This window comes from Primulina tabacum, chromosome 3 (genome assembly GCF_025594145.1).
Source record: "Primulina tabacum isolate GXHZ01 chromosome 3, ASM2559414v2, whole genome shotgun sequence".
NCBI lineage: Eukaryota > Viridiplantae > Streptophyta > Magnoliopsida > Lamiales > Gesneriaceae > Primulina > Primulina tabacum.
The window spans coordinates 3,460,199-3,473,622 of record NC_134552.1 but is presented as its reverse complement, the minus strand read 5'-3'; the positions used below and the strand labels follow the sequence as shown (position 1 = coordinate 3,473,622).

Sequence of the window (13,424 nt, the reverse complement as noted above, 5' to 3'; positions counted from 1 at the left end):
TTTGAAGATATTTTTGTGTACTTATACTCAGATAAGAACGTAATGATTTTTAAAATCTTATCCTGAGATTATGGAAATCGGAGATTATAATTAGGACAAAGACAGATTAGACATTTAGATGTGATCAAAAAGCAACACAACACATGTATGCATTTCTTCACATTTTCCTTATTTTTATTGAGCAAAATTCATCTTAGCTCATCTCCAATCCAAAACTATATTTTAAAATAATTTTATTTTAAAATAATATAATTTCTACACCAAATACAATATTCATGTCCAACTCATCTACTTCAAATCTTACTCTAAAAAAATATTTTCAAAATATTCTTTTTTATTTGATTTATTTAAAATATTTCTTATTATTTATTAAATGTCTATTTTTAAATTTAGTGATATAATTATAATTACATTTTATATTTGATATAATTAATATTAAATTATTAATAATTGTGATCATATTACTAAAATAATTACTTTAATTATTTTAAATATTAAAATCTATATTATACGAATTGAAATAGAAATTATTAAAATTGGAGAAATAAAATTAATGCACGACATTAAATTAAATAAGATATTATCAATACAACTTCAAATATTTGAACGACCATATTCATCCCATAAATAATCAATTAAAGCATTTCATAATGCATAATGAGCGTCTTTGTCTTTTATTTTTTATATCGAGCGAAAAATTCTCGAAATATGATATGCTCATTAACAACCATTTCTACCATTTGATTCAGTGCTTCCCTAGCATCTTGAATTGATGAACTAAGATCACGTTTATATTCGATTATCATATTGTGAATTATAATACATGCTCTCATTATATCATTCAAATGATTTTTCTTCCAACCACGTGTTGGAGATGCCACAATCTCAAATCATGAATGAAGAACGCAAAATGCATGCTCCACATCTTTCCTGCATGACTCTTGTTTTATCGCAAAATACTGCTTTTTTGCACCACACAGATCATGGATAGTTTGCACAATAGTTGATCATTTTAGATAAATACTATCAGCTAAATAATATTCAGTGTCATATTCTTTTGTTCCAATAGTATAATGAGCTGAATGAGCAATTCCTTGCGTAAGATTGGAAAATAGACTGAAAGACTCTAAAACATTTGTATCATTATTGGTTCCAGATATACCAAAATATGCATGCAAGAAAACCTCCTTGTTTGCCAATATAGAAAAGTGTAGCAACATCATTGGCCGTATGTGATCTCAAGTACTGTTCCACAAAAACTTCCACTATAGCTCGACAAAAGCATTGCATACACTGAATTGCTGTAGATTCTTCTATTTGGATGTATTCATCAGTAGCATCTGCATGTATGGCATATGCTAGCATTCTTAATGCAGCAGTTGCTTTTAGATTAGTCGATATCCTGAGTCATCCCAAACTATCACTTCTTTATATGAAATAAACATTGTGATTCTTTACGACATCTAATATTCGAAGGAAAAGTTTTCAAGACATTCGAAATTTTCTTCAGAACATTGCTTCATTATAGACTGGATTTTCAGCAAAATAGTCGTTAAACAACTTATTATCAATAATTTCACGTTCGCATCGGATGACTAAGTGACATGGAATTGACCCTCTGTGTGTGACTTCTTGTTCTTGTTGGATGATGTAAGCAACAACTAAATCTTGTTCTCGAGCTATAGTTGATAGTATTGCTCTTCTTCTATGATAGGCTTGTAATTGTTAATATTTTATTTTCATATTTTTCATTATTCTAACCTCCGATATGTTTAATTGATACATTTTTATGTAATTTTATTGTAAGAGGAACTTTCACGGTCTTGGAGCAAATTTGAGCTAAAAGGGTGATGTTTATCACATTTGAAGTTTCCAAGATAGAGTTTTGAAAGAGAATGACCAAACCAGAAGAGGTCCTGGAACAAGGCGTGGCCACGCCTTGTGGTTATATTTCAGCTACCTAAAATTGCAAGAAGTGGAAATTCTTGGAGGGAAGATAATATCTATTATTTTATATTTTAAGATTTAGGGTTAGTTAAAATTAGTTGGCTTTTTTAGCTTAAATAAAAAAAGGCCCAAATACCACTCCAGCCGCAGCACAAGAATTAAAAAGATCTCTCCAACCAATTTTCAATCTCACGTAACGCAAGTACAAGGGAGGCGGCAGAGAAGATTTTTCATCCAATCACTAACAACTCACGTGGAAGGCAAAGGATTTTTGTGGTGTCAATTTTCCTTTGAATTTAGTTTTCATACTTTTGTTTATTTTTCTTTATTTAACTTTCATGGAGATTGTATATCAAACTATGTTAGACTAATTTTCTTGATTTGATTCAAGGGATAGTCTACTATTTTAATTTTATCACTGTGAGATTTTTGCACTTTAATTTATTATTTTTGTTTGCCCAAGTATTCGTTGGTTTATGATTTAATTATATGAATGTTATACGTCAATTAATCTGACAATTTAATTTGATATATGATTTTCTAATGCTAACCATGAATTCAGTGATCCGTAATTGTCATGAACGATTGGTACGTGAGTAGCAATAGGTTAGATGTGATGTGCTATCATAACATGTGTAATCTAAATAAATCGGTGAAACTCGATCTATCAATTGCAGCTATCTCGATTGTTAGATTTTAGGATCAACTGTTTTCACGAAACTAAAATTTTATCTTTAATTAATATGGAACGCTATCGTGCCCAGTTGATTATTGGTAAGTTTTGACTGGATGCTGGGTTCGGTCAATTAATTTAGGAAAACACAAGAATGTTAGCGGCTATCCCTATTATTCTAAGGTTAATTGATTGAAATAACATGAATAAATGATCGGTTAACCGATGAACAGTGAGATATTTAAATAGTAGAATCCCATTGAATCAGTATTTTCTCATAGTAAATTCTTCACTTTATTCTCGTCGATTAATTTTCATTTCTATATTCGGTATTTTTCTTGCTTGGTAATTTTAGCTTTGGTTATTTTATTTAGTAATTATCAAAACAAATCCCCCCTTTTTATTTTTATTATCAAAAGAAATAAATTTATCGTTCCCTGTGGATTCGACCATACTCACCATTACACTCATTTTTATTTAAAAGGGTAAGAATTAATTTGGTGGTCAACGACAGCACACCATTCTATTTTCAAAGTTTTCAACAAATTGAATATCATCTTCATTGTCAAAGAAATTCAATGGACTCCACTTTTCGAACAACTAATTACATTATCGAAGAAGATAAACTCGTGTGTCATGTTTATCTTGTTGTTTCGCAAAATCCTATCATTGATATAAACCAATCCAAAGATCAATTTTGGAGTCGTATTGAAGAAGCTTTCAATGCCGGCTAACCGAATACCATGCAAGTACGCGATATCATATCATTGCAATGTCATATGCGAGTTATCATCTTTGCTATTAGAAAATTATGTTGATGTATTAATATAATTGAAAAGCTGAAGCCGAGTGGCACATCTGAAGAAGATATTGTAAGTATTTATTAATATATTTACATGAATACTCTAAGTCTATTTTTAATACGAGTTAAATATTTATGTGTAGTTGAACATGACAAAGGATTTAATGATGCAAGATAAAAATTTCACCAAAGGATTCAAGTTTGATCATGTTTGACCTTATAATGAAAGATATGGAGAAATTTTCGGCCAACGACAGTGCACCGATGCCAGTATCCAAACATGTCACAAATTTGGATTCATCACAGTCGGATACTCAAGAACCAGAATCTCCAATATCAGGTTCCCCTGCAGTGAATTCATTTTCAATTAATTGAAGCCAGTGATGACAATGCATGTGGAACTCCATCTCAGCGACCTTTTGGAGTGAAAAAATCCAAATTAAAAAAAAGAAAAAAATGTTTCGGAATTAATTTCTACGATGAGGGAAGGCCATCGTGAGCTTATCATTGTATTACAAAATATATCTACCGATATGCAACAAAATTATGATATTAAGCTGTTAACATTGCAAAATGATCAAAAAGATTAGAAATTCGTCAACAACAAATAGCATTGGATATAATTCACGAGGAGAATAAAGTTTTGTACATGAATCTAAGCACAATTGGCGATCCAGAAATGCGTCAAATTGTCCAAAACGAAAGAGCAAGAATTATGTAAAAAATAGATGAAGAACGTCGTCAAAATGAGGGCAGCGCATTTGAAAAATACTTTGGTGATTTTGGAGTCGATTTTTCAAATTATTGATGTTTTAGTTTGTTTATCTTTTATTATATTTATATTTAAATTATTTGAATTCAAATTCATATTTTTATTTTAACTGTGTGTATGATGTTTAATTATAAATTATGTTATTTGCATTAATTATTTACACTAACTAATTAACATTAAACAAATAAATAAATAATAAAAAAATTAAAAATAAAATAAAAGTGTCCTGCGTCAAAATTTGAAGCAGAGGTTGCATTTGCGCCAATTTTGAAGCAGACGTAGGGGGCGTTATTTTGAAGATAGAAATAACGTCATCGGTTGTAAGAATTCCAAACATCAAACTAGCGCTAACATCAAAATAGAATCCCGGTTGGAAATGCTTTTATACCGATAGTTTTTGACTGAATATTAACTAGCTGTCATAAAAACAAGAACGACGGGAGGCGATAAAGAGAAAGATCGACGAATATTCGAGCCAAGAGCTGATCATCAAATATGATCAACATGTTTAAGGGATGCTGTCATCATCATTCCCTACTAAAGGAATGTGGACATAACTTACCATTAAGAAGAGGTAAGGCCGCTTTGGCCAAGAAGGGTAGGATGGCAATTTAACTCCTTAAAATTTTCCCCGATCACAAATTTCTTTCCTTGCTGAAAAATTAAAGAACATTATAATCAGATGATATTTGTCCAGTTAAGACAACTAACACCTCTTTTGTACATCAAATACAACACTTCTTTGAGCAACCAAAGAACTATAGGCAAAACAAGAGCTTGTTTCAGAGCTATCTTCTATAGTCACGTACCCCACCCGTTCTCTGGTCCCGGAAACCAGAAGACTGCACTGAATTCCGATGTGTCTGCCTCTCTCTCCCATCTCTTATATTCACTCTTGGTTCGGGATAATTTCGGCCTGGAGTGTGTTCATAACGCCTATGTGGGCTATTTTCTGGGCTCCATGATTCAAATCCGTGCCTTCCTGCACGTTCATTTCTCTCCCAGGTCCCTGTAGGGACTGCAGCATTTACAGGGGCCCCGGTGCGAACATGGTTTATAGTTGGATTCTTTTGATGGTAATTAATTTTCTCATAACCCGGTCGTGTACTTAATGAATGGGGAACAGTACACTCCCGTGTGTAAGGAAGCTGTGGATGTAATGGTGCAGATGTGGGAGTTGGCAAGAGCCTGGATGATGAAATGCCCAGAGATGCTGCTGACATATCGATATTCCCAAAGTTTTCGTCCCGGAGTAAACTAGGTGAGGCACGATTAGAGTTGATTGCAGTATTCGGGTTTAGCACCATCTCTGGTGACAGATAGTGTACATTGGAGGATTTGTTATGCATAAGAATATTAGTACGCGGCTGCGGCTGAATAGTGGATTGCAGAGTCGATACTGGTGGGGGGTGAGAGACAAAAACAGGGGCCCCTGAAATATGAGCAGTTTCCGGGGCTTGAAATACACTGCCTTTCGCAGTTATGTGCTGCCGTGAAAATGGGTTTCTCGTTAAGTCGCGCTTCACTCCATTCTGCAGTAACCAAAAAAAAGAAAACGAGTACCATAATCACCAACTTGAAACCATAACCATATGAAAATGCAAGAGAAAATCAACCAACGCGAGAAGCTTTTCATCATCCCATGATCACCGTTGAATGGTTTATACTCAAGGTTCTGTTATTGTTTGGAAACTTGTGTTCCTCAGAACTCTACAAGACATTCTTTAACACATACTCCATTGACCCCAACGCTACCCTTCTAATTAAAACAAAATTTTCGGGATAAAAATCAGAAGTATCTCTGGTTCAATTTAAATTTACGTAGCTAGAGTGTGTATATATACATCTTTTTTGAGCTCGACTCAAGAAAAACTTTATGGGACAGCAAAGCTTTTAACATCGAATTTTAAAAAATGGAGGGAAAAATATGCTGTATAATTTATGTTCTTGAGAAACTACTGCGTATTGGAACACTTTCATTATATATATAATTTGAGGGAGCGTGGTAGACACGTAAAAACAAGGGAGATTATTGTAGTAAAGTGTAGTTAAGAATAAATTCTATTAAATCTCAAAAGTTGTGTACACAATTTGCTTAAATTACGCACCGGCACAAGGTCGCTTGATGGAGTTGGTGAGGGCAGAGAAAGCTCAACTTTGTTGTCACCTTTTGCGCCTAAAGCAGCAAAATTACTGAAAGAGGTCACCCCATTAACCTTAATCATATCAAGAAGCTTGACAGTCTCAGTACTCGATAAATCACCAGCCTGGCCCGAAGTCAATGCATAAACTAATTCCGGGTTTTTAAGCAACTCAGCTAGCAGTTCAAGATCTGGTTCAGGTACACTCCCACCAGCACCACTCAATGTTGTTGAGACCGCAGCTGCACTTCCCTCGCAGCCATTAACAGAATCTTGTGGTGTTTCGAGTGGTTCAACATCTGGTAACTGCTCTATAGGAATTTCGGGAGTTAATGTGTCATCATAGTCCATTTCTCTGTCCCAAGGTTCTCTTGGGTTTGTTGGAATTTCTTGAATTGTCCTGTAAATTATTTCCCTCTCACGCCTTATTCTATTTTTCTGAACTTCGACTTCTTTGCTGCTTTCACCAGTGCCGACAAGCCATGATTCCCCAATTTTCACTTCTGCGCGAAACAAACAGATGCCCGGAATGAGATAAACGCTAACTCAAAAAACTAGGATATAGCAACTAGTAACACAGGACATATTATCGCCAATAAAATTCTTTTCTTTAAGTTTCTGGTATGGTAGTTCGATAAGTAAATTGTACAGAAGGAAGACAACAATAAAGGATGGGTTAAGTCGGCGATATTTAAGGTCAATGTATTGAAATGATGTTCACGTTAAAATCACAGCTTAAATCCTCCATTTTCGTGTTATTCATATTGTTTCTTTGATACACGGAGCAATCAACCGAACAAATTGCATTTGTTGGAAAGGTGTAGTTAGATTAACTTGTTCATGGAATACTTCAAAATGCAGTGGTAATTCTTTTCTGGCTTGAACACGAAAAACAAGCTTTATGTGGAAGTTAATAATGATGCACATCCTTGATCCTTTAATAATGGTAGCATCGTGATAAAGTTCTCAAATGTTTGAAGTCTGATTCTCGTTGCAATTCGATATCAATGAGGGAAACGAATGGTTATTTAGCTGAGAGCAAAAGAGACTTCTTTTGCAGTACTTCAATTGTTACCATATGACATCCACCATCCCAAGTAAGAGCACACGCGGTTTGGCAGAAGGGAAAATGCAAACATCAGCAACAAAAGGCTTGAGAAATGAGACGAGGAATGACCACACATAGCACGTCATGAATGAGGTGAAACAACAGTTGATAAGGCATAAAACGAGAAGAAAAATAACATAATACTTGTACAACTGACACAAAGCAACTGTGGACGAGTCATAACACAGGAACAAAAATAACACAGTATTTATGCTGAAAAAGCTCCACCGCACTTCCCTTTCTTTTCTTCTGAGTTCTGTTACATTTTAAAAGTATGAGAAATTACATACATATGGATGGTATCCCATCAAAACAACTGAGTTCTGTTACATTTTAAAAGTATGAGAAATTACATACATATGGATGGTATTCCATCAAAACAACTGCACATTGTTGTATTGCAATTCCTCCTATAATTAAGATGGTATATAATCCCATTTCATTTTTCAATCAAATTATTAGTTTCATTGATTGAGAAACGCGTGCAACAGAGTTTATACAAAATGATGCCAATTAATAGGGGTCTAACAATGGCAAACCTATAATCCATACAAAAGGACCGAAAATGTGCCAACTTTCATCAGCAAGTTCACCAAATGCATAAGTCCTTGGCAAACCAAGACTAAATCACTAAATAAACCATATAAAGGCCAGGTCATCTGCCCGTGATTTTAGTAACTCTATTTAAAACTTCACGTGACTCATAACTTCCTAATACGATATAAGTCTAGAGAAAATCAAAAGAAAAACGCAGAACCAAGGAGAACGGTGTCAGGGAAAATTATTATTTCAGTCAGTTAGTAGTAATCTCTCCAAATGTTCAAACAATTCTGAAAGCAAGGCCTAATCATAAATTAGATTGTAACTTGAACAATCAGAGGAAAACAAGGACCACAAAAATGAGAGCAAAAGGCAAATGTACCTCGGGGTGTCCGCCACGTGAACGGGATTCTCTTGATCTTTTTCCATGGAGGTTCCTCCAAATTTGAATGAGTAGTTACTCGTATGTTAGAAACTTTGGATGTGGCATTATCAAGTTCCATCCTCTCATCAAGATCCGCCAGAACAGGTTTAGGTATTGATGGTGGGACATTGGAATGGGGTGTGCCACAATTGTGTGGACTATCAGACTTCACTTGGGAATTATCATCATTCTTTGTATATTTACTTTGCATAAATTGGGTGCGCATTTTCGCTTTTTGTATATCGTCAGCTGAAAGTGGTCTGCTGTGAGTTGCAGGTGTGGATTTCACAATATGTGGGCTATTGGCAACTATTCTTTGGCCAGGGGGATCAACCATCTTAACGCTTCTTCGCTCTCGCATTTCTGTGACTAGTTAAGGCATAGTATATAGAGAACAAAGAAGAATAAAGGGAAAGGACACTCTGAATGCCTTGGAGCAATTACCATAAAAAAGCAAAGTAAGATAAATAATTTCAAAAGTACATTTACACCCCACGTAAAGACATAAGATATCAACTGGATACCGACAAATGGGAGAATGCATGCTTGGTGGTATTGCTCTCGCAACTGATCACAACCATAAATCATTAGTAAAAGTTAGACAGCATTAAATATCAATGCTCATGAGCTCATGATTTTGACTCAGTGTACAGCTACATGTCAATTTTTTTTTCATTTTTGGCATATTTCTTTTGCATAACAACGTGAGATATCCGGATGAGTTAAATCATTTCTGTAAACTATGACTAAATTTTATCCATATTAAACTCAAACTAATTCCTACTATGTTGCTAACAGACCTCAACTTCCCTAGAGGCCTATAAGATGTTGCCATTTCCACGTTTGCCGAAATTATGTACATAATATACACACCCAAATTCTAACGGAGTACCAATCAAAATTTTTTAGTTGCAATAAATAGTCAGAAACGTCTGGGTCAAGTTGGCTTTCATCACAATTGGTGAAAACTTGTCGTGCCTAATGGATATTAGAAAAGGTTGCAGATTAGTTTCTCCCGTTTCCCTCAGATTTCTCTCAACAATAAAAAAAACAGAGGAATGATCCAGAAAAATGATGATAGAATGAAGTAAAACTGAAGTCTATCGATACATGGAAGCACAATACAGCCATATTAAGTTATATTTTCCATATTCTATAGATACAACAGAAGATTATTTATCAGTTATCACAAAGCTTTAAATCGTCAATAAACTGTCAAATGATAGCTTTTTAATCAGCCACAACAAGAACCAACCTGTGAAAGCAATGATTTTGTTAATTTAATAGTTAAGTACAAGGTTGATATTTGATTGCGTAGCTTTGTCGCCGGGGGAATGAAATTCAATGAAAAGTAATTGAACCATGACTAAGACTTTCAAGAAATTTGGTATAAACTCTAAAATATTTGATATTGATAACTGAACAGTCAAACCATTATAAAATAACTAGACAGACAAGAAATTGCCATGCATCCCACCCCAGAAGCTGCATTAATCCTACAAATGGGTTTTACACTGTCCATGGAGGAAGCTGAGGCAATACACGAAAACCCGAAGCAAAAAATAAAAATAAAAAATTCAGCTGGCCGTCCACCGAGTTCATCTATACTTATCCATGATGTTCCAATTTTCCCACCATTTTTTCTTTCCAGAAATTCCTTTTTTTCCTCTCTCATCATCATTGTATAAGTCGTGGTTTATTACTTTATAAAATCCAATAGTTCTACCTTGCCCAACGTACAATCTGGTGAAATATCAACCACCACAGCATGTACATTGTGAGGTCATTGTTTTACACGACTCTTCGTATAATTTAGCCAATGTTTAACAATTTGTTATTCCAGATTGATTAATATTTATATTTTACTGAGAAAATAACTGTCTAATTTGGTTAGCCGCACAAAAAAAATTTGGTACACATAAAATAATTTAATGATTAATTTATTTTTATATAAAAATCAAGTATAATATTTTATCTCTCAAGGTGAGACAATGGCATGGGAATTTTTTTTCTATAAATTATTAAGTATAAAAATATTTAATGCACGTCAATCCCCAACCAAATGCTCCCACATAGTCCTGAAAAGAAAATCAAGTATAGTTCTCCATTTAGTTCATAGGCGATAAGAAGGATACGAGACGACATGACACCTCTCCTTTTATTAGATTCCTCCTCTGATGATGTACGCAGCTTCCATTTCTGTGGAGATTCTAACTTCCTGGGAAAGATATTCAGGCTAAAAATAAATCCCCGAAAAAAGTTTGCAAACAAATTGATGTCAGTAGATACCTGAAGCTGTTTGCATTTCCATTTGTTATTCTCAGATCTGCTTCCTGTAGTATTAAGAATGACAAGTGAGCAACTTTATCAAAGTTAACATGTTTTGAAAGATTCTGAAGTTAAATACGGGAACACTTACCGAATAATTAACATTTGAATCCCAAGTTTCATTGCCCATGACTTCTTTAATGCTGCAAGCGACAACAAACTAATTTCCAAAATACTTGAAACAACACTATCTATGAATACAAGTTAAATGGACTTGCCTTTGCTTCAATAGCATCTCATCCTGTGCATCACCAACGGATTTGTTACCGTTGAGTTTGTTTGAAGATTGGCTGCTTGCAAACATTTTGCTCCACGTAGATAGTAAAATTCTTGCCCTGTTCGAGATGTCTGGTCTTCAAATCAGGAAAAAATTAGACAAGTAGCCAAAACAATCCCGGGAAATAGTTTCACTGGTAAAAATAATAAGAGTCAACTATGCAATAACCATCCATGCAAAGAAAATTTAATCACAAGTGATAAAATGCCAATAAGTAATAAATCATCCATTATGTACAGGTTACAAGCCTAAAAGTCTGTATTTGATGTCTATGCATCCATTTTACAGTCTAAAGATGGTTACAAAGACATTTGACGACAGTTGATTGATATTGTACATGACTGCGTTCATGAAAGCATAGATAAAAGACTATCAGAGATATGCATAGATGGGAAAATTAGTAGACAAAGCATGCACCTGATGCCCTATAAAAACGCAGTTTGTTAACACTTTGCAATATAGCTGACATATGCACGGGGAGAGCCTTGCGTAATGGCAAATGACAAAGCACCTGCAAATACAGTAATATCCTTTTAAGCTATTGATGGCTATGAAAAATAAAGAACGCATTAAATTAATAATATGACTGAATCACCTTCAAAACAATGTTAAGAACACTTGTTTGTTCTTCCATAGCCGCTTGACTCAGCCATGTTGCTAATATCATCACTCCGCCTTCAACCAAAAACCTGGAAATGCAAACAAATTAGATCATGCAGGAAAAACTACCTTTGCATAAATCATCAGTCTGCGATTCGCCGAGGTCAAGCTTAAAGTACCAGTGAAGAACTGAGATTTTTTCAATCAGTAAAATCCACTCCAGCAATTTAACCTGTCCAGAGAAAGATTCTTCACTCCTCATCAAGCGAAAGATATTGTCCATAAAATACACATCCGACTTTTCTTTGCCTAATGGGACCACCTCAGGCTGCATCAATCGAGATGTTCCTTCATGACTATTGGGAGCTACCGTGTCGATTGGAACAGGTTCTGCAGACACGCTTGGATATAAAGTTGAGGCTGTTCCATGATGAATATCATCACAGGTCCTAGACCTGTCAGCCTTCTCTCCGGACGATCTGACAAAGTTCCTAACTCTTGATCGCTGACCAGTAAAGAACTCCTGGACCTATAAGATATGAAACATAAAGTTAGTATTCAGTAACTTCCTGGAATCTCCAAAAGCAAGTTTCTGCAGCAGCATACAGTCATACATATAATTTAAAGGAAAAAAGTTTTTGATAAGACCCTAAATAAACTTGGTCGTCATCCTAACAAGTATATGTTCAACATTTTATATTCAATATGCCCATGACATAAAGGTAAAATAGTATTATAAGCGCTTGTAGAGCTTCTGGATGGCAGGAACTTGCCAGCCCACAGGTTGAGACTCCAGAGAAAACCAAAAAGAGGATGAAGAGACCTGAGTAGCCGCAACCCCAAACTGAGCACTGATTTCCCGTATTTCCCTCTTGCTAACTGCATCTTTGATAGAAAATACAAACTTCAAGTACTGTACAGCCTTTGGATTCAACAGATCTCTAGGTCGCTTTCCTGAGAAAATATATGACAGTCAGGTAGAACAAAGATTAACAAATCTAACAATTTTAACAAAAGTGGACAGACAATAAACCAACAATAAAATCAATCGATTTCATAGCTGTAGATCCATGCATATGGTCGACAAAACTTGCTAAACGATATTCATCCAAACAACAGACAATATCCACATGAGATCTTTCAGCACATCAAATAGATTCATTAATCAATGATTGAATAGAAACCTCTAATTGAATCCCAAAACAAATTGGGTACACGACTATAATAATACAAAAAAAAAAAAAAAAAAAAACTCACCGATTTTAATAGATAACGCTCCAGCAGCCTGCATGAATTAATTAAGCGTGATCAGAAAAGGAAAGATAAGCAAAAAACAAAAAAAGAAATAATTTTTCCGAGGAAATTAAATAAATGGATAACTGAACAAACCATTTCTTGGGACAGGGGATTAACGCCAGTTAATTTACATTGGGTGGCAACAATTTTTTGGAACTTTTCAATCTGTGTCTGAAAAAGATCGTTCTGTGCTTCCAACAACTCTTGATACGACGTCGCGAACTTCTTCGACACGGCCAATTCCAATGGATTGTCCTTCGAAGACTCCATTTCCCTATCTCCACGGCAGAAGTAAAAAATACCTACCAGCTTGAAAATTGAATTAGGAAAAATGATCGAAATCGTCCAATCACGGGCCCGAATGTTCCAATTCTGCGGAATCAGGCTACTGTTAAGGGAAACGGAGAAAGGGTGAGGGAGATTTCGAAATTAGGGTTGGTGAACGAAAGTTGTAAGAGAACCAGCCCTCGTACATTGGGAAAAACTTGTTTTAAGGATATTGATCATTTGTAAAAC

At 34.9% G+C, this 13,424-nt stretch overlaps 1 protein-coding gene across 2 annotated transcripts; it reads right to left on the bottom strand.

Annotated features, from left to right (window-relative positions):
- Positions 1-4,589: 4,589 nt before the first annotated feature.
- On the bottom strand, positions 4,590-13,424 carry LOC142539370 (homeobox protein LUMINIDEPENDENS-like). Of its 2 annotated transcripts, XM_075644785.1 has the most exons (14): positions 13,002-13,424; positions 12,870-12,897; positions 12,436-12,566; positions 11,935-12,141; positions 11,792-11,844; positions 11,608-11,701; positions 11,430-11,523; positions 10,954-11,083; positions 10,827-10,878; positions 10,697-10,740; positions 10,543-10,625; positions 8,366-8,770; positions 6,303-6,838; positions 4,590-5,726 (listed from the first exon to the last, which is right to left on the bottom strand). In XM_075644785.1, the coding sequence occupies exons 1-14, from the start codon at positions 13,176-13,178 to the stop codon at positions 4,983-4,985; spliced, it is 2,778 nt and encodes a 925-aa protein (XP_075500900.1). In that variant the 5' UTR covers positions 13,179-13,424; the 3' UTR covers positions 4,590-4,982. The 2 variants fall into 2 exon arrangements, with proteins under 2 accessions (XP_075500900.1, XP_075500899.1); XM_075644784.1 differs by having other exon boundaries at positions 4,591-5,726; positions 11,792-12,141.